Raw genomic sequence first — 27,854 nt, forward strand, 5'->3', positions numbered from 1 at the left:
GATGTGACTTCCTAAAATGTCTAGTATTATAATAGAACGCATTATTCACTATTTGAAATATTAAATAAAATATTGGTTTGCTATTGTTTTTGTTTTTTTTCATTCTGCAAACAAGATGGAGGTATAATTAAATTCAATGCATGTCCTCATGAGTCATGAGATGTGTGCAAGTGACATGGGATTTCATACTAACAATTACAAAGAATTTTCTCTGGGAACATGACTCTATCCTTGATAAAGGCTCTCTATGTCTTCGTGGTACATCTCCAAGACAACAGGGCGACGAAGCTTCATTGTGGGACCTGGAACGAGAAAACAGAACGATGTGGAGGAGGTCACTGCTGTCCCAAAACTGCATGGCATTCAACGCAAAAAGCACGTAAACAGTGTTTTAACATCGTGTGACATATCTGTTCATACTATGATAAAGCATTTAGCTGAACAGTCAACTGAGCGATGCAAATTTACCCAGCTCTCCTCCAGAGATGGAGAAGTCCTTCCTTAAAATAGTCCACTTCTGTATGCGTTGGGCATTAGAGGTGGCTGCAGAGTTGACTCTGTCAATTCCCTCTTGAATTGCCCGGTGCACTTCTTTGGCTCTTCCTCCAATTATGTCAGACACTTTGGTTGCTTGGCTGCCCAACTGTCTGCAAAACTCCACAGCCTCCACACTCAGCTCCTCTGTTGGCTCCATGGTTTCTGCATTGCTGCAACACTGAAACAAAGAATTAAATCCTGAACATCACATATTTTCACATAAATCATGATTATAGGTCAAAATTAACACTTGTTTCACCCGCTTTATACGTAATGCCTTGTTCTAAGAAGAGAATTAAAAGCAAAATAAAGAATTCAGCAGCTGCATTTAAATCAAAAACTTTTTTTATTTTTTTTTTATTTATATAAAGAGATTAACTAAACTAATGGCATATTACCTTTAGGGTTAAAAACATGGACAAGAACTTCCTTTTGTCTCCAATCAGCATTGCATTGCTGATGAAGGGCAGCTCTTTCTTTACTGCTTCTTCTATTGGAACAGGAGGAACATTCTCCCCACCAGCTGTGATGATCAACTCTAAATGGAAAGAAAGGGTACCCTGACATTTCAGCAGTTTATGACTCATAACACAAATAAGGAAGTCGTATACTGTCAGAACAGCATGCACAGCGCAGAACACAATGTGAGCCACTGACCTAACATATGCAATTTTCTCAGAATAGCCTTATTTTCTCAGATAACACTACCTTTTATCCTCCCAGTGATGTACAAGAAACCCTCTTCATCGATCCTCCCCAAGTCTCCAGAATGCAGCCATCCATCATCATCCAAAGCTTCTCTTGTTTTGTCTTCCATGTTAAGAAAACCCATAAAAATGTTGCGTCCCCAAAAGCAAATTTCACCAGTTCCCTCGGAGTCCACGTTGGCCATTTTGTATTGACAACCAGGCACCACCTTACCACAGCTACATGTCAGAAAAAGATTTCTGTCACTTACTCAGAAGATTAAAATTTAAGCACCACAAAAATTACACAACATTTTTTTTTTTTTTTTTTACCTTGGTAGATTGTAAGCTTTAGGACCTGACATGAAGTGAGGTCCCGTGCTCTCACTCATGCCATAGGCTTCATACAAACGGATGTTCAGGCCCAAGAAAAATTGCACTGTTTCACTACTGATTGGTGCTGCTCCAGAGAAGAACTTCTGACAGCGAGACAGGCCCAGCTCAGCCCGAAGCTTCTGCAGCACAAAGCTCTCAGCCAGGGAAAAGAGGAATGGTTTCTCATCATCCCTAAAAAAAAAAAAAACAAGAGTGAAATAGCTATTCAATTAAATCATTCCCTCTTGAAAACCCATCTGTACATATATTTTGAGGAGATATTTGTATCAAAGCAACCATAAGCACCTTGACTGTATGCTGTATTTTTGGTAATATTAACCCAAATGATCATCAGTCCTAAAGTGTAATGCATTTTCAATATTGTCACATTTCAGAAGAATTATTCACAAAACTCAATCTGTACTTACTTTTGCATACACTTTCGATTGGCTTCCAGGCTGACTGACATCGCCCATGTCACCAGTTTCTTTTTCACATATCCACACTGGCTAATTTCCTGTTTTATCATCTCCATCATTTTCTCCCATACGCGTGGGACGCCCATGTGGGATGTGGGACAAACTTCCCTCAGTGTATATACCAGGCTTCCCTGCAAATTTTTTTTACTGAGTACATTACATTATTCAGTGTGTTTCTTGCTTCTAAATAAGTTTATAAAAAAAAAAACAAAAAAAAACAACACTTGTCAAAGTGCTTATTCTTCCACAGTGTATCTTTGGTCTATTGCCAGACCTTTGACATACCGTGTAATTAAATGGTAATACTAACATTTGTGTGATCAAAGCATTTTCATTATTTACCTTTAAGGCATCTGGTTGTGCAAAGTATACCAGCTCACCCCACTGGATGCCCGTCCAGAGATCATAGATCTGAGCAGCAATGTGGCTGAGAGGCAGGTAACTCACGAGTGACTCCTGTTTAGTGTCGGCTGGCTGCATGTCTCCAACCCTGCTGGCATGATTGGCAGTCCATGTGATCTGTGCATTCATCACGAACCAAGACAGAATATTGTTTGTTGTTTTTAAAAAAAAAAGTGTTTTCATTTTCTTAAATCGGTAAGTTTAATGCATTATAAGCGTAACAACATCTCTCTGAATAAGTCCACATAAACAACAGCCACATGGAAGCTTACATTGTCATGACTGAGCATGACTCCTTTCGGCTTGCCTGTGGTGCCAGATGTGTAAATCAGGATGCAGCATTGGTTGGCTCTCTGGCTGCTGATGATTTCATCCAGTTGTTTCTCAGAAACCTCCTGACCCAGCTGCATGAACTCCTCCCACTATCCAAAAACAGCAATATACCACTCAGCCATAAAAGTAATTCTGGATCTGTATCGTTTTAAGTTGCGTCTGAAGGACTTACAGAGTAGAGATTTGAGATCTTCTGCTGGAGCTGTCCACTGTACTGCACTATGGCTTTCAGATGGGGTAGTCTGTCACGTATCTATGGTAGCAAGAGTGAACATTTTACCACAGATTGTTTTGCATGTAAATGAAGAACTGTACCATTTTCACTTATAACAGTACCTGCAATATTTTATCCAATTGCTTTTGGTTTTCTACCACAATAATGTTGGCTTTGGAGTCACTCGCCACATACTGGCAAGCTTCTGGGGAGTTTGTTGCATAAATTCCTGTCATTATTCCTCTGCAAGGAACAGTACGGTTGTTATGGGAGAGAGAGAAGTTAGAGAATGTGTCACTGCTACAGGAGTGTACGGAATAAATAATGGTCAGAGCACATTCACAGTATATTATGTGCAAAGTTATTGACTGATTCAGACCAGTGCTTAATGCAAGTCTGGTCGCTGTGGGATGTGTATTTCTCACCCTGCCATGATGGCACCGACTGCAGAGTAGAACCATTCTGCTGAATTGAATCCTAGTATTGCCACCCCGTGGAATCGCTTTAAACCGAGCTGCACACATCAACACATTCTTTTATTTTTTTTTTTACAACTATGACCATTTATTGTGTCACTTAAGCATGTAGTAAAAGAAAAATCGAATTATCTTTTTGGATAATATACCTTTATAAAGCTCTTGGCTGCTCTCCGGCAGAATTGATAATACTCTAAGAAAGTTATCTCTTCCCATTTGTTGTTCTTCTTGCTGGAGAGAGCATGCATGTTTCCATATTTTTCAACTGAGGCTATGAACATTTGGTGAACTGTGACAGGTTCCTCTGGACATCCTTCTTCTATTCTCAGTCTGACCGAACTTCTAGCATCAGAGGTCCATAAAGAATGAGCGGGAGCAAGAGATGCGCTGAAGAACTCCTCTTCTATGTTTTTCTTTCCTGTAATGAGAGAAAAATCTAATCTGAAAAACAATGTCAGTCCTTTCCACAGACGAATACAATCCATCGCTGTGTCCATTTACAACTAGTGGGGTCACTTCTGTACAGCTTACACCATGATCCCAGCTTCACAGTGGATGTCCTCTCATTCGGAAAGCCTTTATGCCCATAACTTACCAACAGAGGCCAGTTCTTCACTGTCCATCTGCACTTGTGCCATAGACTCCTGAACTGATGACACCACACTGAAACACACGGAGAAAACATGGGCTCCGAACAGTTCATACACACTCCACCTCAAATTCTGGCAGTGGTCTAGGTTGCTGTTTTCATTACATCACATGGGTCCAATTTTCAGCTGCATTGTTGACCTTTACGGAACACAATGTCCGGCTTGTGGCACAGCTAAAGCCCCCGTGCTTTGTGTGACAGGGTATATTCAATGAAAGCAAAAAGACTGGTGACTCCCACTCATTAAAAAACATACTTATATATACAGCTACTTACAAAACCTTCTACATTACAAATATGCTCAGTAAATTGCTAAATGAGATCACATTGATTTTTAGAGTGGTGGCAAAGAGCTATGTTAATACCAATTGAGCTGGAACATTCATTTAATAACTTGGGCACAAGTGCTGATACCCTTACAGATACAGACTAATAAAAGAAGTGATCAGTGACAAAATCAGGTTCTACTGTCAACACATTTTTGTAACTGTGGTCAATTTGCATTTTAGCTGATAAATCAGGTTCTATGAAAAGTAATTAAAATCCATTCCACAGCCAAAGTGAAAATATACCAATGATTTGTTCACTTCTGCCAGTAGTGAGTACTTGTGCATATCAATTAAAATAAAATTAAAAAGTTCATTTTAAGTTGCTTACCTGTCTTTAAGTTGATCAACGGCCTTCTCTTCATCAGGAAATAGCATAGTCTTAGCTGTAGATGTCCTGTGAGTTTGGCTCCGGCTTATGTATGATCAATCCTCAGAATTTGTCCCAAGGAGACACTTTTCATGTAACTGACGTATATATATTTTCTTGAGTAGCCCTACACCCTTTACTTGGACCACGTGTGCTTTCTGGGACTGGCAGACTACAGTTCAACGAGACTGATGAAGTCGTAACTGGTTGAGACAAATAAGAAAGACCATGTGTGCACTGCATTGGACCACTCTCTCAAGGCCACATCCTGAATTTAAATTAGCTCAGTCTTTTCATATGTAAAACAGTCTTTTTATAAATCTTTCCCAAATCAAACAAAAACAAACTGATAGGTAAAATACAACTTTTTTGATTGAAACTTAATCCACATGAATTGTATTTTGAATGGACGAGGCTAATGCTTTAGCATTCAAAAAGTTTAATCGATTTAATTGATAGCTTTTATGTGGCTCTCGGAAAATCTAAAAAAAAAACTTACATGGAGGTAGCTACAGGAGCATCTGCAGCTGTTAATTCACTATCTTTTGACAATTTGACAAATTCATAAAATTGTAGGCTGTTACAGTCATCTATACAATCATTTGGTGTGGATTATTTCTTGCCTCAATGCAACTGCATAGGTTACCAAGAATCCACTGTGTTATTATATCCCTAAAAATGCACATTTTAACAAACATGTAATCCTAGCACAGGCAGCTCAAAACACCAGTCTCTTCATCCAACAAAGTACTTCCAAATAACAATTTATTTTGTCATTAGTCAATAGAATGTCAAGATACACCTCTTGATGTTACCTTGCTCAATAGTGCCTCTGGATGGGAATAAGAGGAACTAAAGCCAGTGAAGTATATTCAAATCTGTACTCAAGTACAGTTGTAAAAGTACATAAGTAGCTCAGCAAAATGTAATTAATATTTGAGTACAAATTCTGGTTTGGATCCTCTAACTGATATATTACAATATATAACATCATCAGATCATTGCTAGTGAAACATCAGTGTGTGAGCAGCATGTTACTGTTGTAGCTGCTGCAGTTGGAGCTTGTTTGGACTGCTTTGTAAACAGTTTCATAAACAGGGACAGCACATGAATCTGAGCAGTCATCAGATGATTACTGGGAGAGGAAAGAAAAAGTTCTGATGGCCTACACAAATCTATTATTTATCTTTTTGTTTTTGGACCTTTTCTCTCTTATCTTTGATTTTTTTTTTTTTTGTGAGATGTTGAATCATTTGAACATTTACTGAAATGAAACCATGTGAGAAGTTTGGAGGAAAAAAACAACAACAACACTATTTGGTGGAGCTGTTAACATCTTATAGACATTTGAAATGTGACTCTAACTACATACTTCTGTTTGTAAGACAGCAGAAGAAAAAAAAAAAAGGTTGGAAACAACTGGTTTACTCTTTAACAATGTGGTGTATTGTAACAGATTGTTAGAGCCAATTATCCACTGATAATAGGTGATATTCATCATCTACAATCTTTTGTGTAGTTTTAGTGTAGCGGAAATTGAAACGGTAATACTCAAGTAAAACTGCAAGTAACTCAGAATTAGAGCTAGTTAAGTACATTGCTTGAGTAAATGGTAGGTAGGTAGGTAGGTAGTTACTTTATTAATCCCCAAGGGGAAATTTTTTTTTCGCTACAGCAGCATACAGGAAGCAATAAGATAATAATAGAATAATAAAAATCAATAAAATAGCAGTAAAAAATATTAAATATAAAATGCACAGTATATACAGTACAGTATATATATATCTATATATATTATCTATATATATTATATACAAACAACCAAGAAACACAGACAACAGTGTTATTGTTATGTGATGGATAAATGCACTAACTTATTATATGTTGTATATAATATATATAGATATATACTGTACTGTATATACTGTGCATTTTATATTATATTTTATATTTTTTTACTGCTATTTTATTGCTTTTCTATTGTTCTATTATTATCTTATTGCTTCCTGTATGCTGCTGTAGCGAAAAAAAAAAAAAAAAAAAAAAGTCCCCTCGGGGATGAATAAAGTAACTACCTAACCTAACCTAACCTAACCTAACCTAACCTAACCTAACCTAACTTCCCACCCCTGAATGAAGCGTGCTCTCGGGGGGAGGAAATGTTTATGAAGCTCGCCGTAAAGAGAGATCACACAGACTTTGCTACGTTTGCTCTTTCTATAAGAACAACACTGCACGCAACATGTTTAAGCTGCTTCACAATGCGCCCAAATCGAGGTAACACGAGCTTTCGAAGAAGCTGATCAGGCCTCCCCCCCCCCCCCCTTCTCCTCCCCTTCTCCCTCCCCCCTTTATGTTATTTGTCCTCCTCCTCCCTCCCTCCTCCTCCTCCTCCCCCTCCTCCCCCCTCTTCGACCGGAGCTCTCTAGAAAGTTCTGCACTGTGGAAGCGAGACTAATAGCAACCAGCCATCTTCTCCGCTGCCTCAGTAACACGGGCCGAAGCTAACATAACCAAACACAGTGGCAAGTAAGTACTCTAACCCACAGTACGAAAGACGATGGAGCTATACGGCTAAAAACAACAACAACAACAACAACAAACAAACAACCGGTAGCGGTCACACTCAGGCTTTAACGTGAGCTAACGTTAGTATCCGTTAACTTTCTATATCTTAACGTGACTTTTAACGCGTCGGAGCTTAAAACCAGAAGAACATTCAGGCGATGTTAATATAATATAATATGTAATACGCGTTTCTACGTCCGGCAGTCATGTAATATGTTCGTGTTTTTTGTTTTTGTTTTTGTTTGTTAAGATCGGTCACCATGGTACGCGAAACCGGTTTCTACGATCTCCTGGGCGTGAGCCCCAAAACCTCACCGGAGGAGATCAAGAAAGCTTACAGGAAACTCGCACTGAAATATCACCCCGACAAGAATCCCAGCGAAGGAGAGAAGGTGAGCGACCATTTATCGACCTTGTACGGAAAGCCAACTGCGGCCGTTTATGGGCCCTGCTTGGAAAATGTCCTTTCTAATTTTAAACCGCACGGCTGTGTTGAACTGGTCCGGGGGGGTGAGGGGGGGGGGGGGGTTTCTGGACGGATCTCGGAGCAGCAGCAGCTCCTCTGGGTCGGTACCGGGAGATCAGTCCTCGGAAACGCTGTTAAGACTGTGTCGGGAGGTGGGGAAATACATGTTTAAAACGAAATACATCCACTGCCTTTTATATATATAAATTATTATGTATATCCTCTAATTTTTTTTTTTTTTTTTTTGTAAGAAAAAAATGGATGTGTAATTTGCTTTAATTGTAGCATATCTATGGTCTTTTTTTTTTTTTTTTTTTTTAGTGTGAACTACTTCACTTTAGGTAGTTTTAAATGTCCCTTTTGAGTTGAAACTTGCTTTTTTTTTTTTCTTGAAGTGGGATATCTTGTGTTTCCGTACATGCTGGTGGTTTTACTCACATTTTATATACTGGAAATATCAACAACTATGTTGATGCGTGATGTTTAGGGGACAAGAACTGATAAAACCAGCACGAAACTTACCAACGTAAACCACCATGTTCAGAAAAGACAGCTGGCAAACAGGAAGTAAAACAACAACAACAACAACAAAAAGTAACAAATCCAGCAGTAGACACAATACAAAGTGAGGGAAATTGCTAGAATATAATTTAATATTGAATTTATTTGAATGCGATTTGTTGCTTCAGCGGACGTCTTCACCATAGCAACAGTCAAGGCTCGGTACTTGGTGCTATTTTGGCATTTGAATGGTCGAAGTAATGCGATTTCTCAAAAACAAAGATGGACCATTATGAAATGACAGCCCTAACATAACCCCGTGGTAAGACCGGGTTATGAGGACACACAATCAAATATTACAATATTTGTATGTAGGGAGGGATGACTATTGATGCTTTCACAAAATATTTACACAATGATAAATAATCATCAGTATGATTTAGTGGGTAAATGCAAATAATAGAACAGTGAGAAGATTCTTAAATTCAGAAAACCACATCACTTGACTGTGATGCAGCATTTAAAACCAGGAAAAGACGATGCTTGTGCTATACCATAATATTACAATATCTAGCTGCATATTACGTTTTTAATATATTAACAATCTGGTGCACAGCTCCACCCTGTAGTGAAAAACAGCCTGCAGCTCCTCCGACTTTGCAAATACATTGGAGCAGAGTAAATAAAACAAGTTTGCGCTGTGGGCGATCCTAAGATTGTCTATGATTATCTGAATACATTTTGTTTAGGATCAAATTTGTTTTGAACAGATGCAGATATACTTGAAAACCAGATATATTCATGCGGAGATACAAACTTACATCTTTGTTCTAGATATCACAATTTAATTATGCTGCATTTGTAGCCACTTAAGATTTGTTTTATTCCAGTACGGTGATGGTGGAGTGATTCACTTAAATTATTTATGATGCCATTTTGTTTTCAAAAGTGACGGAATGGCTTTTGTTTCATTTCCACAGTTCAAGCTCATATCTCAGGCATATGAGGTGCTGTCAGATCCAAAGAAGAGAGACTTGTATGACCAAGGAGGGGAGCAAGCTATCAAAGAGGGGGGCATGAGTGGAGGGGGTTCCCCCATGGACATTTTCAACATGTTCTTTGGCGGCGGAGGACAGATGCAGAGAGAGAGAAAAGGTAAGATATACACGCTGTTAAGAGTTTCTAAGAACTTCCGCAAAATGCCGTTTGTCCAGTTTGAATTCATGAATTAATAACGTGAACATTTATCGTTGTTCTGAAGGGAAGAATGTTGTCCACCAGCTCAGCGTTACGCTGGACGAGATGTACAATGGTGCCACGAGGAAGCTCGGACTCCAAAAGAATGTCATTTGTGAGAAATGTGACGGTAAGTACCGGTGACTACAAAGAAATCCCAGTAACATTTGAAGTGTGCGCAGCAGTACCCAAAGTGTTTTTAATCACAGGGTATGGCGGTAAGAAGGGTGCCCTGGAGAAGTGCTCAAATTGCAAAGGAAGAGGAGTACAAATCAAGGTGCAACAGATTGGGCCAGGCATGATTCAGCAGATCCAAAGCATGTGTACGGACTGCCAGGGACAGGGTGAGAAATTCAACTCAAAGGACCGCTGCAAGAACTGCAACGGACGCAAAGTAGAACGCAAGAAGAAAATTCTTGAAGTTCACATTGACAAAGGTACGCGTTTGTTTGTTTTTCCCCATCCGTGACATATTTAAAAGAAAATGTAATTACTTGTAAATGTATTTTCATAAACTAATCCTTGAGATAAATGTTTTGTGCAGGTATGAAAGATGGTCAGAAGATTATTTTCAACGGAGAGGGCGACCAGGAACCTGGACTGGAGCCCGGGGATGTGATCGTTGTGCTGGATCAGAAGGCGCATGCGGTGTTCAAGAGACAAGATGAGAATTTAATCATGGTGATGAACATTAAACTGGTGGAGGCCCTGTGTGGTTTCAGGAAGACCGTTGAAACGTTAGACAACCGAACACTCGTCATCAGCTCACTGCAAGGTAACTGCCTGATGTCCGCTTACCTCCAGAGCTGGCTTGCGAAATGTTTTGGTCGTCAGTATTTGCATTACAGATTTCACTAACATCTGTATTTCTTATTCAGGTGAAGTAGTCAAGCACAATGCCGTCAAATGTGTTCAGAACGAGGGCATGCCGATTTACAGGGATCCCTATGAGAAGGGACAGCTTAATATTCACTTCCAGGTAAAAGACCGGAACACTAAACATTTCACCAAGTGTGACACAACCCTGGAGTTAAATCTGTTTGGCACGTTCTTGTGTTGGTAGTGCAAACGTGAATTTCAGCTCATTGTAATGTATCCTGCAGGTGGAATTCCCCGAAAAGCACTGGCTCCCAGAGCATCTCATGTTCCAGCTTGAAAGACTGCTTCCTTCCAGAGAGGATGTGATGATTACTGATGACATGGAGGAAGTGGACCTTACGGAGGCAGACGGGAGCAAACAACAGAAAAACTACGGTGGGGAAGCTTACGAGGAAGACGACGAGGGTCCCAGGAGCGGAGTGCAATGTCAGACGCAGTGATTGCAGTCAGCGATACAAATCTGTTGTAAAGCTCGTCGCGGTTTTTGTTGTTCTGGTTGTCGTTTTTTTTTTTTCCAAAGAAGTTTGACCTCTGCCTTATTAGTCTCTATTTCATCAAGTAATACACTTATCAGTGAGAAGTTAAAACAGTTCCCACTGTTGCTGTTATTTTGGGGACGCAAATATGCAAGTGGAGTCGTCGGCTCCCAAAACTGTATTTTGTGTTACCATCTTGTTCTATTTAAATCCATGTCTTTTATATGTACGTGCTTCTCAGAAACTTATGGCACAATCTTTTCATTCAGAAACTGAAAGGACAACTTCGTATGCTTTCTGTGAAGGTAATTTCAAATCGCAACAAACATGTGGTATTTTATTAATAAAAGTCCCAGGATCCTTCAACTTTTACAACAGCTGTCTTTATTGACTTACATTTTTACTTTTTAAGTATTTTGCATAATAAAAATGTTGCGAGTAAGATTATAAATTTATCATAAAAGCTGAACATCTGTACAATGACAGAACCTGTCATTCGTGAATGCACAACACTGTGATCAGTGGGAAAATTAAGGATTTCTGAAAAGTATGACTTAATTACAGACATGATTAAGTGCATAATGCCCTTTTAGTGTTGCTTCCTCCTGAAAGAGCAACCTGTGGAACAAAAAACAAAACAAAAAATCAAAATGAATTAGATGGCCTACTTCATTCAGGGATATGTACACTTCAAGGTTGTGATACTTGGCCAAATTCTTACTACCATTACACTTATGTAATTACAGCACTGGCAGTAACGCTCTCTTGGATTTCTTACCCTCTGTCAGTCTGGCCTTTCCTCCTTTCGGCTGGCACAATACTGTTGAGCATCCCACACAAAGTACCACGGTCTGCGCATGACTGAACACAGTAGTGATCTTGTAACAGCCTGCAAAGAAATAAGTGTGAAACTGTTAAAACAACTGGCCCGGCATAAAAATGCAAGGCTCAGTCCTGAACAGTCTACGTCCTTAAGATGTATCGTTTATTATCATTGAGGACCGAAGAAAGCAGAAAATAATTCACATTTAAGATGCTTACTATCATTACCAAAATAGTTGCAATTGATTTACTGTCAATGAACTAATTGATTAATTGTAACAGCTCTTTCAATGGCCTAAAAACACTGCACCAAACCTCCAACGACATGCTGTCTTTTTTCCCCCCCAATGCATGCATCACACTTTTATGTATATATTCGAGTGAAATCCTCATAATAATAATAATAATAATAATAATAATAATAATAATAATATTAATAACAAACCTGGGCACTTCACGTCCATGAAGTAGGAGTTGGGACTCTGGACAAGTCTTTTCTTTTTATGCTGTCTTCTCTCAAAGTCAACAGGAGGGTGGAGGAGGTCTTTAGCCAGCTAAAATGAATGAAAAAGGTCATTAGTCAGTCACATATTTTGACAATTTCAACCAGCAAAACCGGAAGCAGGTGCTGTCTACTAAGTGAGAGCGTTCGTGTTTTACAGGATCCCGTACAATATAGCAGCTGGTTGAAGCACATTACTTTTCTATATACGGTTTTCATACGATTAACGAGGTTAAAAAAAGACTGTTTAGTTTCTTTTATTTAATTTTAAGCTTATATTTGTGCCACGTAACGTGCCGACTTTCACGTTTTAGCGGTAGCACGGACGCCGATAACACGCGACACTTTCTTGAAAAGCGAACAGCCCATAATATTCGCTTCAACATACGGATCTAAAAAAACGATGAGGGCATTGAAATAGCACTCGCGGTTACGGTTTCTCGGCACGACTTTGCTCCGCCGCGGTTTAAACCTCACACCCGTTTTTTTTTTTTTTTTGTCGCTGTTGCGTTTCAGCAAGTAGTCGCCACCCCTCCGGGTCGGACGGCTACACGAAAGCTAACTTCGACTCCACGTGTCGCTGCGACTTAATCAACAACTAAACTTCCGAGGCCTCAAGTCACACCGCGGACGCAACCGCACCGTGCGACGGCAGGGGACTCGTCGACAAAAACGAAAGGAAAGCTGAAAATGTTGCATTTGAACTAAAAACAACAAAAAAAAACCCAAAACAACTTGGGAACTTACAGGCATTTTGGCCGTGCTGCGCTAGGTTGACTCTGCGCATGCGCGTGTTGACGTGACAGAAACAGCGCGACACTGAGAATCGTGAAGAAATATTATAAACATCTAATGAAGCTGAGCTCAACGGTTTTAATATTTGTTTTGACCTTTTTTTTATTATTATAATTGCCACGCATTGCCCGTGTTTGCTGTAGATATGGTTAAAAAAAGTCAACTTTTAATAATTTTAATATTATACAGTCAATCCTTGTAACCCGTTTCAGATCTCTGCAGTGCGTTTGGGAGCTCTGTATTGCCTTACGTTGGGCAAACAATTTCTGATAAGACGAAATTCGTTTAAAAAAAGAGGAAAAAAAAAAAAAAAACACCCCAGAGTTTTGTTTTTGTAGGCTTGTCTTTTTCTTTTCTTTTCCAAGAAACCAGTTTGTATTTGTTTCACTCAACTCAGTTAAATTTTACCAAGAAGCAGAGTAGACACATTTAACTAACCTTTATGCTTTTGTCTGTTTATGCAAGTCAGTATGGTAAAAAAAAAAAAAAAAAAAAAATCACTGTCTTCCATTTAAACTACACAACCCATAATGCAAAGTAGAAAGTGACGTCACTTCTCTAGACACCGGTTTGCTGCCAGTCTGCAACAGACAGTTGAGGATCTCCAGACGCGGGATCCATATAATCGGCCTTATAATCGCGAACCGCTTGGAGTCTATAGTTTGTTTAGATGGCGAAAACGTACGATTATCTCTTTAAACTGTTGCTCATAGGAGACAGCGGAGTCGGCAAGACATGTCTGCTGTTCAGATTCAGCGAAGACTCCTTCAATACCACCTTCATATCCACAATAGGTGAGTACCCTGCAGACGCCCCTTTGGATAAATCCAACCCAATGAATGCCCGCATCGACATAACGGAGCGTTTTGGATTAAACAGATAACAGTGACTCTATATTGCTAGTAATACCTGTAGCCTAAACTCGGGATTTTTTTTAAAAATGTATTTCTATAATGCAGACCCAGAGTGTTACAGGGCAGTAACTGCATAAGAGCAAGACAATGGGGCTGAGACGAATAATGATATTCTGCCCTTGAAGGATCATACACCAGAAAGATTAGATATAGAATGAGTGCGAAACTATAGTCAAGACTATTGACCTTTAAAAACCTTATTGCACTGTTATCTTTTTTTTCCCATCAGTATTGCTATATTCATGTTATAATAATCTCTTAAAGATAGTCTCAAATTATATTTTACAAATCGAATTTGGATTTATTTCACAAATTATTCATTCTTATAATAATAATAATTTTAAAAAAAATTGACAGAGAATAACCATGCATGCAGAATTGCCATGGCATGCGACAAATTAGGTGATGTCATGTAACTAATCAATGCAGTAAGCATGAGCTTACGCTGCCCTGTTTTTTCCTTTATTGCGCAAATCAGGCATAGACTTCAAAATCAGAACAATAGAGCTGGATGGGAAGAGAGTCAAACTTCAGATTTGGTAAGTTTGAGTAGCCTTTCCCTCCATTTTCAACACGTGAAAGTACAATGAATCTACACTTTGAAAGAAAAAAAAAAAGTCATTTTGGACTGTATCGTTTTTTGATTTGATGTGCTCAGGGACACTGCCGGGCAGGAGCGGTTTCGCACCATCACTACAGCTTACTACAGAGGGGCAATGGTAAGTCCCTACCGCTCTCACTTTGTGACGATAAGCCTACCTTACCCTTACATATCATCATCATATATTTTTTCTTCACAGGGTATTATGCTGGTCTATGACATCTGCAATGAGAAGTCCTTTGAGAACATAAAAAACTGGATTAGAAATATTGAAGAGGTGAGCTCTGAATTCAATGTTCTAGTAGTAGTTTAATTCATATTTTACTATAAAATGAATTGGTGTAAATTGCTGTTTGATGTTGTCATTGGATACTTGAAGTAGCAGACTTTACAACCTTACATAATGAGTCTTTTCAAAACTCCCAGCATGCTTCATCTGATGTTGAGAAGATGATCCTGGGTAACAAATGTGACATGACTGACAGGAGACAGGTGTCTAAAGACAGAGGTGAAAAAGTGAGTCTCCGCACTTACTAGAAAGTACTCTCAAACAAATTCAAATGTAGTTTTCCAATTTGCGTTGGGTGACACTAACATTTGTATTTTTTTTTTTTTTATCTCTCGTAGCTGGCTATTGATTATGGAGTTAAGTTCTTGGAAACCAGTGCAAAGTCTAGCTTAAATGTAGAAGAGGTAAGATGAATGGTTTAACCCTGAAAGTATCATACAACGTGACTTGTATACAATATGTAAATATAACATTTGCTTTTGTTTTTCTGTCACACAAGGCTTTTTATACTATAGGAAGAGACATATTACATAATCTGAGCTCAAAGACGGTAAGTAGTGAAGAGTTTCTTAAAATAGATGCTACACTTTGTACTTGCATTTAAAAAAAAAAAAAAAAAAAGAAATACTGTATGTTTTACATTTCTTCACGATCATATTATTCCTTGGTAGGCTGACAACAACGGCGGAGGATCGGGCAAACCAGTCAAGATCACAGAGAAGAAGTCGAAGAGAATTAAATTCTTCAAGTGTTCGCTCCTGTAGGCAGCTCGTCTGTGAGTGTTCATGTGAACCTTGCTGTTTTGGAGGGTTCCTGCTTCTCGGGCTTCCCCTCAGCAGCAGCAGCACTGATCATAATCAGAGGGGCCTTGCTGCCAGCTGAGGTCACAGGTTCATGGGTGGCTGAGATGCTACCCTGAACCGCTGACCTTGAAGAGGATCAATGAGGAATGAGGCCTGATGTTTTAATATCCGCTCATGCAAAAGACTTGTGCGTGACCATCAGCAGTGGTTTGTAGCTTGTCCTGCAGTGCCTGCTCACAGTGGGCAATGAGTCTGCTGGCATTTATAACACGTCTGCTTGATCTACAAATATCTCAGTCACACAGTCTTTTATTAAAAAAAAAAAAAAAAAAAAAAAAAAATTCAGATTCTTTCATATATTGTAGCATCATTTTGTACACACTAACTATTGTCATATTTACTATGATGATGCTGTAAGATAAACATATCAAGTCTCAGCATTGATTGTATTTGTCTGTGTGAATTTACATATATTAATATGCTTATGGTCTCCAGTTGCATTGGCATTATTTCTATTTGTTCATGTGTGCCTAGAAGGAGCCACAGTGTTGTGATAGAAAAGATAAAAAATACGTATAAATACAACCGACTGTATTCTACTCTTTTTTTTTATTTTCTAATGGAACCTTTATTTATACAGGTTTCAGAGTCAAAAATGAAACTGTGAAAGGGTTTTTCGTTTATTGAGAAGCTACATATTGTTACAATTATCAGTGTTTGCATGAAAGTTGTAGGGATACCTCTGAGGGGTCATTACTAAGCACATAGTATCTGGGAAAAAAAAAAAAGAACATGTTTACAGACAACCATACAGAAGAAGTTCATGTTTTTGCTGTTCATATACTATACATGTCAGCACAACTAACTGGTTTTTCTTTGTTTTCTCCCGAAGCTGTAGACATCCAACAGGTTCCCTTTACAATTCCAACATGAAAATACAGTGACTGGGGAAAGCTGTAATGTAAATGATTGTCTCTGTAAGCTACTGTATATTACACCAATGAAAAGTAAAGATGGTCAAGAAAGTGTATCTCTACAAGAGAGTCTGGATTTTCACTACCCTCCTCTGACGACTAACATCAACTGCATGATTGAAAATATTGACAGGTTTGGTGGGGATTTTTCCATCAGTGTCATTCCGTATTTATCATTGTGAAAACAGTTTCAGAAACTTGGTCAGTAATGATCTTTGAAGGCAGACTATCTAATTCAGGACAGTTCACAGTCTCGCCGGAAGAATTATAGTCACTTTCCATTTTCCCTCATTCAGTTTTATTTCCCTTTGTTGCTACTTATATCAGCCTATCCTCTAAGGCTTTCATTTCTACTCCTGTGCACCATCTCCTATCTTCTTTGCCTCCGTCTCCTTTCCCTCATCTTCCGCAGCTGACACAATTCTGGCTTCAGCAAGGTCCAGCTCACTGCTCGGCTCCTTGCTCATCCTCGAGGACTTCACCTTCCTGTCGCTGGCATTCCAGCTCTGTGACCTGTGAGACGGCATATACTTCGCATCAGCCACCGTCAGGTAGTCGGTGGCGTCCGAGAGGTTTCTCTTGGCCTTCATCTTTTCTTGGTCTTCTACCGGTTTTGTCTCGAGGGGAGTTCCTTTACTTTCTGAAGGAATTGCATCAGTTTCGTTCTGTGTTTTAAGCTCTGCAGGTGCACCTTGAAACTGCATGGCAAGCGCTCTGACTGTTGACACTTTAGGCAGGTGACCCAGAGTGCTGGGTTGCACTTGATACTCCAGATTTTCTGGCCACTGATTTGGAGCTTTAGTGACCTGGTCTACCAGTGAGCTGTGATCTGCGGCGTGCAGCACATCGCCACCTGCCTCGGCCGGGTTGTAGATGATGCCGCTCGTAGCCCTCTTCTTTGTAATAGGAGAAGTCTGGCTTTGGCTTTCAGTCGGGATATATCGCAGAGATTTAGTCCTCTTTGGAGAGGATGAGGTTCTCGGCAGCAGAGGGACCTTCTCTGTGGGCTCGGCAGCTTCCTCTGGTTCATCAGGGGGGTTGATAATGATGGTGCTCATAGCCCTCCTCTTTGTCAAAGGGGAGGTGGGTTGATCTTCAACTGGGTAGTATCTCAAGGATTTAGTCCTTTTAGGAGGGGACGAAGGGCTTAGTCTATTTTTGTCAGCCAGTCTATCTAGCAGTATTGTGCTGCCTTGTTTTATGTCGGTTATGGTCTCTTGGCTTGATGCTATCGAAGCAGGTTTTTGTTCACACGGAGATATGAGAATGTCCACACCCGAGCTCGGTCGCGACCTGTCCAAACCACCAACCTCCAAGGTCTGACCGCCTTCCTTTGTGTTGAGATTGCAGGTACTGGGTGCTTGCCTCAAACTGCGGCTTTTTTCTAGGCCACTTTTAGTCGTCTCGTCCATGTCCTTCTGCTTGGATGCAAAATCCTCCATGTCCATGTGGAAGCGGTAAAGACTGTAACCGTCAGCACTACTGATGCTACCCTGGCGAAGGAGAGAGGAAGGGTCGCACACAGAGGAGTTTCGTGAATAGGTTCTGGTCAGCTCCAGTCGGTCAACCCCTGCAAGCTTTTCCAATGCGACCGCCATACGTCCATGGATCTCCTCTAGCTGGGCCAGACGCAGATCCACTGTCTGCAGGGAGGCCTTCATCGTGTTCTCCCTCTCATTTACTTCCTCCAGACGCATCGACATATTCTCAACTCTGCCGAGAACATGAGCAGTAGAGTTTATGAAAACAGGAACTGTAAATTGTTTTGAACTATCTAAATCACGTGGGAGATGGCAATTTACCTCTCTGAAGTAACCTTGATGCGTTCACCACTGGAAGACTGCTGCTCGTCCTCTTTCTCTCTGAAATATTCCTCCACACACTGCTCTTCGAACTCGTACAGATTTTTTAACTCCTCTGGATTCAACCTGAGCTCTGAAGGAAACAGAACATGATGATGTCATTGCGTTTCTTCAACTTGGTCTTGTCCAAGATTGTGCATCTGTGTTTGTATGTTTATCGGCTGCATGTTAAAATTGTAATTTTTGTAGTCGCCTCGAACTAAATTTGGTCTGGTTCTAAAGGGTTATCAGTATAATAAATATTAATGCTACTTCATGCTTCTGATAAAATTGTATGGATTTGTCACAGATTAATAGAGAGACTAACTGAGGCCTCGGTCCTTTTCATCTAGCTCTCCCTCCTGTTTCTTCTTGGCACACCGTCGAAACAGCCTGTTGAAGACGATGTAGAGGTGGCTGAAGATGATGAGAGGTGGAGGCAGAATGGGGCGGTCATGGAAAGTCATGATCAGCTGATATCTCTGGAACTTCCACACCTGGTTGGAAATGGACTTGACTTCAAAGAAGGTGTTGCTTTGCGAGAGGAAATGCAAACCAGTTAGTGCACACTATAGAAGCAGATGTTTCCCACAAAATAATAAAACAGGCAGGCAAACACTGGAACATGTATTTTACTTGAAGACTGCAATGAGCAAGTTGACCAGAAGAATGTTTGCCACGAGAAGGTAACAGGCCATGATAGCAGGTGTTAGCCAGGCACCGGGGATACACGGAGGCAGTTTCTTCCCGTCTTCATCATACAAGTGTTCACCACATGGAGCTGTGAGAAAACGAGGTTATAGCTATAGATTTTTTTCTGAGAACTTAAACTGATTGATTGGATCTACATTCTTGACTTAAAGACTACTCACGGTTGATTTCCATTGCATAGACTTGGAAAAATCAGAAAAAAGCGCCGTCCCACACAAACAAGGAGAAAGTGTTAAAATCGATGAACGTGGGTTTTTTATTTCATATTTCTGTCAAGGTCAAGCTGGTGTCCATGAAAGAGTGGACTCGTGTCATCAAAATGTTCTTCCGTCTTTCCAGGATTCAAATTTACTTAGTTCCATACGGTTCTCTTTAATACTGTAATTTGTGGTAAATCTAATTTTAAGATTAGTTCTCAACTTGCTCGGCAAAATCAAAGACCGCAGCATTTGTTTTCAAGATGAGGAATTCAAATATGCAGATTCCAGTATGTATGAGTGATAATATGTTAATATCTTACTCAGAAAGTAACTATTTGGGGATTTAATAACAGTGATAATTTAGTTTGTTGCCTTCACCCTGACAGAAGAAACGCTCACAGAAAAATAAAACTTGATGGCAGATGATCATGCAGAAGAGGTAATGATACTTGTTCTGCTCAAACTCAATGCCACATGTTGAAGCTATAACAAATGTGCCAGCAGAGGGAGACAAAGCATTGAGGGCTCTCAGTTCAATATATTCTTGCTAAACATCACAGAAGTTAAAGGACAGAACTTAATGTAACACTGATCATCTGCCCAGAATCAGGAAACAGAATCTTACTATGAATTCTAGTCTTACGGTCTATCGAGTCCGCAAAAACCTCTCCATAGATCATCCAGTAGGGCATGTAGAAAATGTTTCTGGCCAGGCGCCATGTAGGCTCCTCATCTGGGTGAAGGATGGCTTGCCGAGCCACTCCGAAGCTCATAAGCACCACCAGCATGATCACTACAAAGTACATCATGTCAATCATCTGGAAGAAAAGAAACAAACATAACATTTGAACTTTTCATCGTTATTCATGTCATGTCTGTCATGTGATTTTCATACGATTTGTTTAATCAATCATTACCATCTTCCCTATCATCATCACATAGGGTCCCAGGTATTTGTTGACTCCAAAGATGTCCAACACACGAATGTACCAAAAGATGATGTCTATACAGTAGATGACTCTGCCGTAGCCCATATACGGTTCGTGCTGCAGCCGCAGCATTAGCCCCAGAAGGAAGGTGAAAATGGCAGCCATGTCTGTGATGTTCCAGTACTCCTCCAACCACACACTTATCTTCTGTTTCAGCTTCCCTGGCTCTGACATCAGAATCTGGACAACAGGATTTAAAGGTCAGAGCCCATTAAACATCTTAAACATCTTTTCAGATATTCTGAAGGTCTTTGTGTCTTTTACCTGTCTGACTTTTTCAGAGCCAAGTGTGAGGATGTATGCTATGACAATCCACTCTTGTAAACATGGCCACCGTTCCATTTTCACCAGGATAATGTAGTTGTACAACATCAAATAGCCCAAATAGCAAATCTATCAGAAGGAGAAATTTATAAAAAATCATCCCATTTTATCATGATTTTCAAAGATGCATGCCGAAATCCTTTCAATGCACATAAAGGGAACTTACAGTGTTAAACCAGAATTTGGTGAAGGGCGCATCATAAAACTCAAAGAACCTTTTGCCAATAGGGATTTTGTTGACTTTAGTGCTGCCTTCCTCCTCGTCTCCCTTTCGGGAAGTTGTATCAGTGTTTTGTTCCTGCAACATTAAACAGCAAACTCTCAGTGTGTAATCTTTCACTCTTGCATTAACAGTACATAAAATCTTAGAAAGGCAGCACAAACAAGGACCTTGCCGGATTTTGCGTCATCATCTTTGTCTTTTCCCTCTTCTTTGCCTCTAGGTGCGTGATACGTAGCATCATCTCCGAGACGGAAATCGAGCAGTAGAATCAGAGGAGGGAAGATGATTCCAAGAATAACCTAGGTGAGATATCGGAGACATAACAGCGAGTTTGTTGTTTATTTTTTGTTATGGTGAAATATTTATCAGGGGAAAATATTTAGTTATTTCAACCTTGAGCCCGGGGTTTTTTCCAATCCTTAAGCAGCCCATCCACATGTCAGTGAGCAACATCTGGCTGCAGGTGTGAGCGATGAAGTCACGTTGCTTAGCAGCCACAGCCAACTTCAGACAGGTGGAGTTGCTCCAGTTAACCAGCTCATATGTTAAGAGTTTCATGGCCACCTGCTCATCATGCTTGTAGGACTGGTCCAACAGCTCATAGGCCAATTGGCCAAATTCCCTGTGAATGGAACATATGGCATACAGATAAATATTTATTACTGTATAGTACTTCTCAAAATCATTCACCAAGAAGAAAATGTCAAAACATAACAGAAAGTCTAAGCCGTAGTGGACAGAAAACATACTGTACACAATGGTGCTAAAATTAGAGTGGTATGCACCCGTATGCTTTTATATGGATAAAATAAGTCATTACAATCGACGTGAAATGTGTTTTATGTTATGCACTCTTGTTTGACTGTGTTCTACTGTTACACTGACTTGGAGTTGTTCTCCAGATCTTGGGAGATGTCATCCACCAGTTCACTCTCGGAGCAGTCATGAGCCATGGCCTTGTACAGTTTACATGCCACTAAGGCTTTTGCCATCGCCTCTTCTCCACGCTGCCACAGGAATAGTGACATCTTCTGGCGCTTCATCAGCACCCCCCACAGCATCAGCTCATGGAAGGGGTACTTGAATCGACAGACCTCAGGGTCATCCACATCAATGTCCAACTCTTCTTCTTTCTTCTTTTTTCCCTTTTTCTTGCCTTTTGCCCTGGGTTCATCATCCTGATGAAAAGAAAACAAATTATGATTGATCATTCTGCTGTAGGAGTTTTGATTGTTTCAACAAATTAGAAGTATTTTGCTGTGAAAAGGACACCACACCTCCATTCCTAGAAGCTTCAGCGCTTTCGGCTACAAAAAAAAGAACAGAACATTGTAATTAATATTAAATAGTACTTAATACCACAAACAAGCAATTGTAATTTATTTTCTGGCAGACATGCGTACCCTTTTCAGTCCATATAAAGTATTGTAGAGGTTGCGGAAAACCTTCCTGGTGTAATTGCTCCTGTAAGCTCCACCCATGAGGTACTCCAGAACCAGACCAATATCAATCAAAGTGATCTGATAATCTGGAGGAAGGTTTCCCTGAAAAATAGTTAAGTATCATAAAACCTGAAATAGTTTGAAATGATAGACTGCATATTTAATATAGTAGGAAGTATGGTTTCACCTTTTTGACATCCCTAACCACGGCATACAGTGTATTCGCAGGGCCAAGTTTCTGAGAGAAGAGAAGGGAGGAGAGGACAAACAAGAAGGTAAATAATAAGGGTCTGCCATTTCCATATGTTGTTGCCCCTGAGAACTTTCAGAATTGGTCTTTTTTTCATTTGCTGTAGGTCCTCAGACCCACCGTGTTGTATAACTCCTCCAGCCTGGGAATGGTAAGGAAATGATGAATATTGACCCCATTCTCCAGGAGCAGTTTGACAAAGTCCACTCGGTCCAGCACAAGAGCATCCATCATCGCCTGCTCCAGAGAGTTCACCTGAAAGAAGGTAATGTATGAGACAGAAAAATTATAATTAATACATTTATTCTACTCTCTTAGATTTCCACCCAAAGTGTTTGTCATGATCCCCGTTATTACCCAGCGCATCAATTCCAACTTCCTCGGATCTGTTTCCTCTGGAGGTTCAGGTTTGGCCTTTCCTTTTCCCTTCCCTTTTTTGCCACGGGTCTTGTTACGAGGAGCGGTGGCAGGGCTCTTCTGTCTCTCCTGGGTTGGAGTGCCAGAGGTTGTAGTGCTGGTCATGGCACCGGCAGGCTGACCAAGCAGGAGCAAAAGAAGAAAGCTCAGCCTCCTCTTTGCTTGAACATAAATACGTCAGTCTTTTTATCTGCTGGATTATACATGATGTCTCCTCCTTCACAGAAAAGTTCATTCTCAGTTTATGTGCACTGAACGCTTTTTCACATCACTTCTGAAAGTTACAGGTGTTTCAGCATATGAATTTGAAAACAGCTTTCTATTGTCAAACTCTGCACGTGCAACATTCTGCACACTTATAGTCAAACATCCAGGGGAAGTTAACACATTTTTCATTGCAGGAGGACTTTCATCAACTCTATTTCAAACTATTACAACCAGGTTCTTTCCTTCAGTCATATTTATACCTTCTGTAGTTTTGCAATTGTAAACTTGCGCAAAACAATTAATTTGTAGCATTTAAATGTGAGGACCACTCACTGGTAAATTGTGTCCATAAACAAAGATGTGATTGCGAGCGATATCCACTCTGTTCCAGGCCAGAGCCAAACTGAGCTGGTCTGCTGCTGCAGCATTCGTGCCTGATGCAAAAGAAACCAAGGTGGATAGAGAAAGAAAGACAAGGACGAAAAGAGCAGGTATGTGTAGCATTCAGACAAAATATCGCTGTGAAATATACACAGTACACATACAAGTGAAAGTTTGTTTCCAACTCAGAGTGGGATTACTGTTTGTGATGCAGTCTGATAATACCTTTTAACAAGGCAGTAAGGATGGCCATTTCAATATCTTGTTGTCCCTCAGAACCCATTCGGAAAACTGTGATCTACATGTGAGAAAACATTTAAAGAGAAAGAACGATTGCAGGTGCGAGTTAGAGAGTCGTGAACTGTAATAGTTGATGTGGTTAATAACACACTGCATGAATGAATGGATGGATGAATGAAGGAATGAATTTGTGCCAGGAATGTATTGCAGCGGTAAACATGTGGTATCAACTGATTTTCAGCAGGACTTCTCACAGCAGCACTCTGTGGCTGACCTTTCCAGCACAAACAGCTAATTTACTTCTCGGACAGAGTGACAGCACTCGCCTTGTTATAGACTCAAGTATATCAAATGAAATTATGCTGACGGGTCTGTCACATGTGCAGCCATAGTGAATGGGATTAGACTGGCATGAATATGCGGCAGGGCGCCAGAGATTTCAGAGCTGGCCTTGGGATGTGTTAATAATGAGCAGCCTACATCAATATGAACACTGAAAACTTTTGTTGCTCTTTCAGACGGTTGCTGGGTGCACTGTGTGTTGTTTTTTGGGGGTTTTATTTTGAAATGTTGCATCCTGGTGTTACATCACAGCAAATTTCATCCCTCTAAATAAGTGTTTTTATTCGCCTAACCCAGCTGTTCACATCAGATGCACTTAGGATGAAAGGATTATATGGGGACTAGACACTGCGACACTGATTTACCTATAGGTTAGTCATGGCACTTTAGTTTAAGAGAAAGGCAGTAGTTAGTTGTGTATAAAGAGGTCAAACAACTTTTCTGACACATTGTCTGGATTGGGTATCAAACTAAATGGTATAGTGGGGGGGGGAAAGCAGTTTAAGTTGCTTATCTGAGTGTGTTGGAGCATTAGGCAGTCTAATACAACAGATATATAATGCAGAGTTGCTGATGAAGTGATAGCACTCTGGTGTCTGAAAGCTTGGGGAGTGGAGAGAGGAACCTGGCCGAGGATTAGGGAGATGCAGCCTCTCCTCCATCTGTGTGCTGCATGCTTACTGTTAAATAGATGAAGTAAGAGCCTCTACTAAGCAGGTGGTAGTGTGCACTGATCTTTCCCACCCGAATGTATGGAGTCCGGAGATTATATGCGCCGGGTATTACAAACTACTAATCACATCGCTTATACTGATGGAAATCTGCCGGAGACGCACAAATGCTGCCGCTATTTATGTACCAAAGTCTACAGCAAACACTTTGGAGAAACACTCTCCGCTCTGGGATGAATGTGCTATCTGTGAAGACTCTTACTGGGGCGTGTGCTGAACTGTATTGTCTACATGAAAGTAACACTACAGAATTAGACATCCACCACCCTTTTACAGCTGTGTTTTACGAGAGGTTAATGATAACCTACAGTAAATCTGTGAATGCTCTGGGTTACATACCACACATGACCACAAAAAGTAGGAGAAATGACAAGCAGGTTGTGGGGATTATGTTTATTCAATATGTTAATGGTGTGACACAAATGAGTGGAACGGATGAATGACGATGGAGACCAAATGCTTCACAACTCAAAGACATTTATTGATTGACACAGACGTGTTTTTCTTCAATACAAGATGATGTGAAGATGTTAACACCTTCACCGTTACAAGGAATATTTCTTCCACTCACCAGTTCCCTTTTCTTCATGCACTCCATTACCATGAGCAGAATCTGCTGCGACTGGCTCTTGGTGTAATTGAACGTCTTCTGAATCGTCACTAAAAGTTGATCTCTGACATCATCGTTAACCAGGCTGGAGGAGAGGGTTTAAAAATGACGTTTCCGATTTTTATCAGAGGAATAAAATCAGAGTAGAGTGAGGGACAAATCATCGAAAAATAGCTCACCCTCCATCCTCTGAGAACTTGTGGGCGAAGGAAATGATGTCAGAGGCGCGGCCGCTTCCATCACACACTACCACAGGGATGGGAGGCTCGTCTCTCAGACTCTCCAGGGCAATAGAGATGACATTCGGACCTCCTTCTACTATCAGACACACCAGAGGAACCCCCTGACCCAAACCTGGAACACAGGAAAAAATAGTCAGTCCTTCCATTCATTTCATCGCTAAAGTATAACCGTATAATAACAGGCGTTTGAGAATGAAGGGATGAAGAAGAGTATGTTGGATCTGATGTGTGAACAGACAAACCAGAGGAAGGAGGGAGTGAAGTCAGTGGTGACAGCTGAGCATCCCTTTGCTGTCCCTGCCTTATCGGAGCTCCAGGCATAGGATGACAAAGGGAAGCCCACAGGTCACAGAGGAGCTCTCCACCCACTTGTCCAGCAAGACTCTGGCTCACATGCACACACCATGGAGGATGGAGGATGTTTTATGACATCTGCAGGGTGCTATCTGACTTACGTGTGTTGATCTTCTGCAATGAGATGTGCTTCTCCAGCAGTCGACGGAGTTTGACCTCAGAGCCGTATTTCCCGCAGGTTCCATTGTCAGTGAGGATGAAGTGGGAATGGCTATTGTTAAGCACAGCCAGCTTGCTCAGTGGGTTTGCCATTGTCTGATACGGTCTGGTTACCTAGACAAAGAAGGAGACATAAGAGTGAAGTGTTTAAGGAAGATGGATTAGTATGAAAAGATCTTTTTTTAAAAAAGAAACTAGATGCAGCTGTGAATGTTCTTACATCTTTTCCAATGAGATCCTCTTTGTTTTCCAAGATCCCCCATGGAGCAATTCCGATCGCGCACACCTTCCCTCGTGACTTGGAGGAATGGTCCTTTAAGGCATCTCCAACATGACGAATCACCCCTAAATTGTAATGAGCAAAATAGAACAATATGAATCCCTCTTTCAGATACCCAGTGGGGATGCATCATGGGACATACTGTGGTAGCCGCACGCAAAATCAACACCGATGTGATGAATTTCCCCACCAAAGCTTTAATTATAGAGCTTAAACCTGTGACAATGGGTTGGTCAAATCTCTCCCAGGAAATTGCAGAATAGGAATTATGTAATGACAATTTAGAACAAAGGTAATCTTCTAATGTCACAAGCTGATATTTCTTAAGTGGACACTAAAAGCATTATCCTGAACGGTCAGCAGCGTACCCGTGTTGACTCCGCCCGTGAAGATCCAAGCTCCGGTGGTGACAGCGGCTTTGATCAGGCCTTTGCCAAACACTTGCTTGAGTTTGGGCTGGAGGTCAAAGTTCTGGAGACCTCCGTGTACAGAGATTAGCAAGGTGGGCAGCTCCAGCTGCCAGTCCTTCACCATCAAATGCAGGAGATTGTCAGGCTTGGTGTCATATGAAACCCGGATGTACTAGGGAAAAAAAGAAGGGGAATGTTCAGTATTGTAACTTATTTTATATATTTATTTAATGTCTTGTTTTAAATCAGTAATGTCTTGTTTTATCCTAGTTGTTTTTATACATCTTTTATCTTGTTCTGCTGCTGAACTGATAAGTTGCCAATTCAATTTCGTTGTATCTTTTTACCATGACAATAAACATCCTCATCCTATTTCTGATCAACACAGTCACGTTGTCAGCAGCAAATTCAACATGTTTTAAACTCTGAATCATGAGGTAGCTCTTTAAGGCTGCATCACGGTGCTGGAACTTCTTACAAGACAAGCAATGATAATTTTCAGTGGCTGAGACTCACCATGGCCTTGTTAATGAATCCTCCTCCCTGGAACTCGATGATGCCAAAGGAGTCTGTTGGGTACGTCCTGGTGTGCTTGATCATACTCCATTTATCCTTCGGGGTGTCAATCTGCACCAGCTGGTGCGTTTCCTCGACTGAGTTGGCACCAGGAGGGATGGCCACGTGCTGCGTTGTCAGCTGACCACAGGCACATCTAGAAAGATCACAGAGGGTATGAACCACGACTTGAAGTGAATGAAACACTGTTGTGTAGTCGTGCTCGTGAAGGTGGCATATCTAATTCCTCGCGACGCACATCGCACATGTTCT

The 27,854-nt window shown here is 40.6% G+C and overlaps 5 protein-coding genes across 5 annotated transcripts; 2 read left to right on the forward strand and 3 right to left on the reverse strand.

Moving 5' to 3' along the window:
- Window positions 1-175: 175 nt before the first annotated feature.
- acsbg1 (acyl-CoA synthetase bubblegum family member 1) lies at window positions 176-5,044 on the reverse strand. Its single transcript, XM_069163692.1, has 14 exons — window positions 4,809-5,044; window positions 4,098-4,165; window positions 3,652-3,920; window positions 3,452-3,540; window positions 3,149-3,269; window positions 2,985-3,065; window positions 2,752-2,901; window positions 2,420-2,596; window positions 2,027-2,208; window positions 1,557-1,790; window positions 1,246-1,463; window positions 936-1,075; window positions 469-715; window positions 176-302 (listed from the first exon to the last, which is right to left on the reverse strand). Exons 1-14 carry the CDS (start codon window positions 4,853-4,855, stop codon window positions 226-228), a joined length of 2,100 nt encoding a protein of 699 aa, XP_069019793.1. The 5' UTR covers window positions 4,856-5,044; the 3' UTR covers window positions 176-225.
- A 2,220-nt stretch (window positions 5,045-7,264) lies between these two features.
- Window positions 7,265-11,348, forward strand: dnaja (DnaJ heat shock protein family (Hsp40) member A). The gene is made up of 8 exons (XM_069161978.1): window positions 7,265-7,376; window positions 7,666-7,807; window positions 9,363-9,537; window positions 9,644-9,748; window positions 9,828-10,055; window positions 10,163-10,393; window positions 10,497-10,597; window positions 10,722-11,348. The coding sequence occupies exons 2-8, from the start codon at window positions 7,676-7,678 to the stop codon at window positions 10,935-10,937; spliced, it is 1,188 nt and encodes a 395-aa protein (XP_069018079.1). The 5' UTR covers window positions 7,265-7,376; window positions 7,666-7,675; the 3' UTR covers window positions 10,938-11,348.
- On the reverse strand, window positions 11,335-13,100 carry rps27l (ribosomal protein S27 like). Its single transcript, XM_069161981.1, has 4 exons — window positions 13,045-13,100; window positions 12,241-12,349; window positions 11,752-11,862; window positions 11,335-11,591 (listed from the first exon to the last, which is right to left on the reverse strand). The coding sequence occupies exons 1-4, from the start codon at window positions 13,048-13,050 to the stop codon at window positions 11,563-11,565; spliced, it is 255 nt and encodes an 84-aa protein (XP_069018082.1). The 5' UTR covers window positions 13,051-13,100; the 3' UTR covers window positions 11,335-11,562.
- LOC138205764 (ras-related protein Rab-8B-like) lies at window positions 12,577-16,738 on the forward strand. The gene is made up of 8 exons (XM_069161979.1): window positions 12,577-13,886; window positions 14,485-14,545; window positions 14,665-14,725; window positions 14,807-14,884; window positions 15,034-15,123; window positions 15,235-15,300; window positions 15,396-15,446; window positions 15,568-16,738. Exons 1-8 carry the CDS (start codon window positions 13,763-13,765, stop codon window positions 15,658-15,660), a joined length of 624 nt encoding a protein of 207 aa, XP_069018080.1. The 5' UTR covers window positions 12,577-13,762; the 3' UTR covers window positions 15,661-16,738.
- On the reverse strand, window positions 16,367-27,715 carry LOC138205762 (transient receptor potential cation channel subfamily M member 1-like). The gene is made up of 24 exons (XM_069161977.1): window positions 27,543-27,715; window positions 26,985-27,198; window positions 26,557-26,681; window positions 26,279-26,450; window positions 25,761-25,935; window positions 25,543-25,666; window positions 23,884-23,956; window positions 23,611-23,711; window positions 23,011-23,187; window positions 22,774-22,908; window positions 22,591-22,641; window positions 22,365-22,505; window positions 22,239-22,268; window positions 21,847-22,139; window positions 21,355-21,583; window positions 21,129-21,260; window positions 20,905-21,036; window positions 20,679-20,807; window positions 20,343-20,594; window positions 20,069-20,243; window positions 19,151-19,295; window positions 18,843-19,048; window positions 18,476-18,608; window positions 16,367-18,386 (listed from the first exon to the last, which is right to left on the reverse strand). The coding sequence occupies exons 1-24, from the start codon at window positions 27,624-27,626 to the stop codon at window positions 17,024-17,026; spliced, it is 4,791 nt and encodes a 1,596-aa protein (XP_069018078.1). The 5' UTR covers window positions 27,627-27,715; the 3' UTR covers window positions 16,367-17,023.
- Between the last annotated feature and the right edge of the window lie 139 nt (window positions 27,716-27,854).

This window comes from Embiotoca jacksoni, unplaced genomic scaffold (assembly GCF_022577435.1).
Source record: "Embiotoca jacksoni isolate LCO1_2020_lvr unplaced genomic scaffold, fEmbJac1.0.p SCAF_3, whole genome shotgun sequence".
Lineage (NCBI taxonomy): Eukaryota > Metazoa > Chordata > Actinopteri > Embiotocidae > Embiotoca > Embiotoca jacksoni.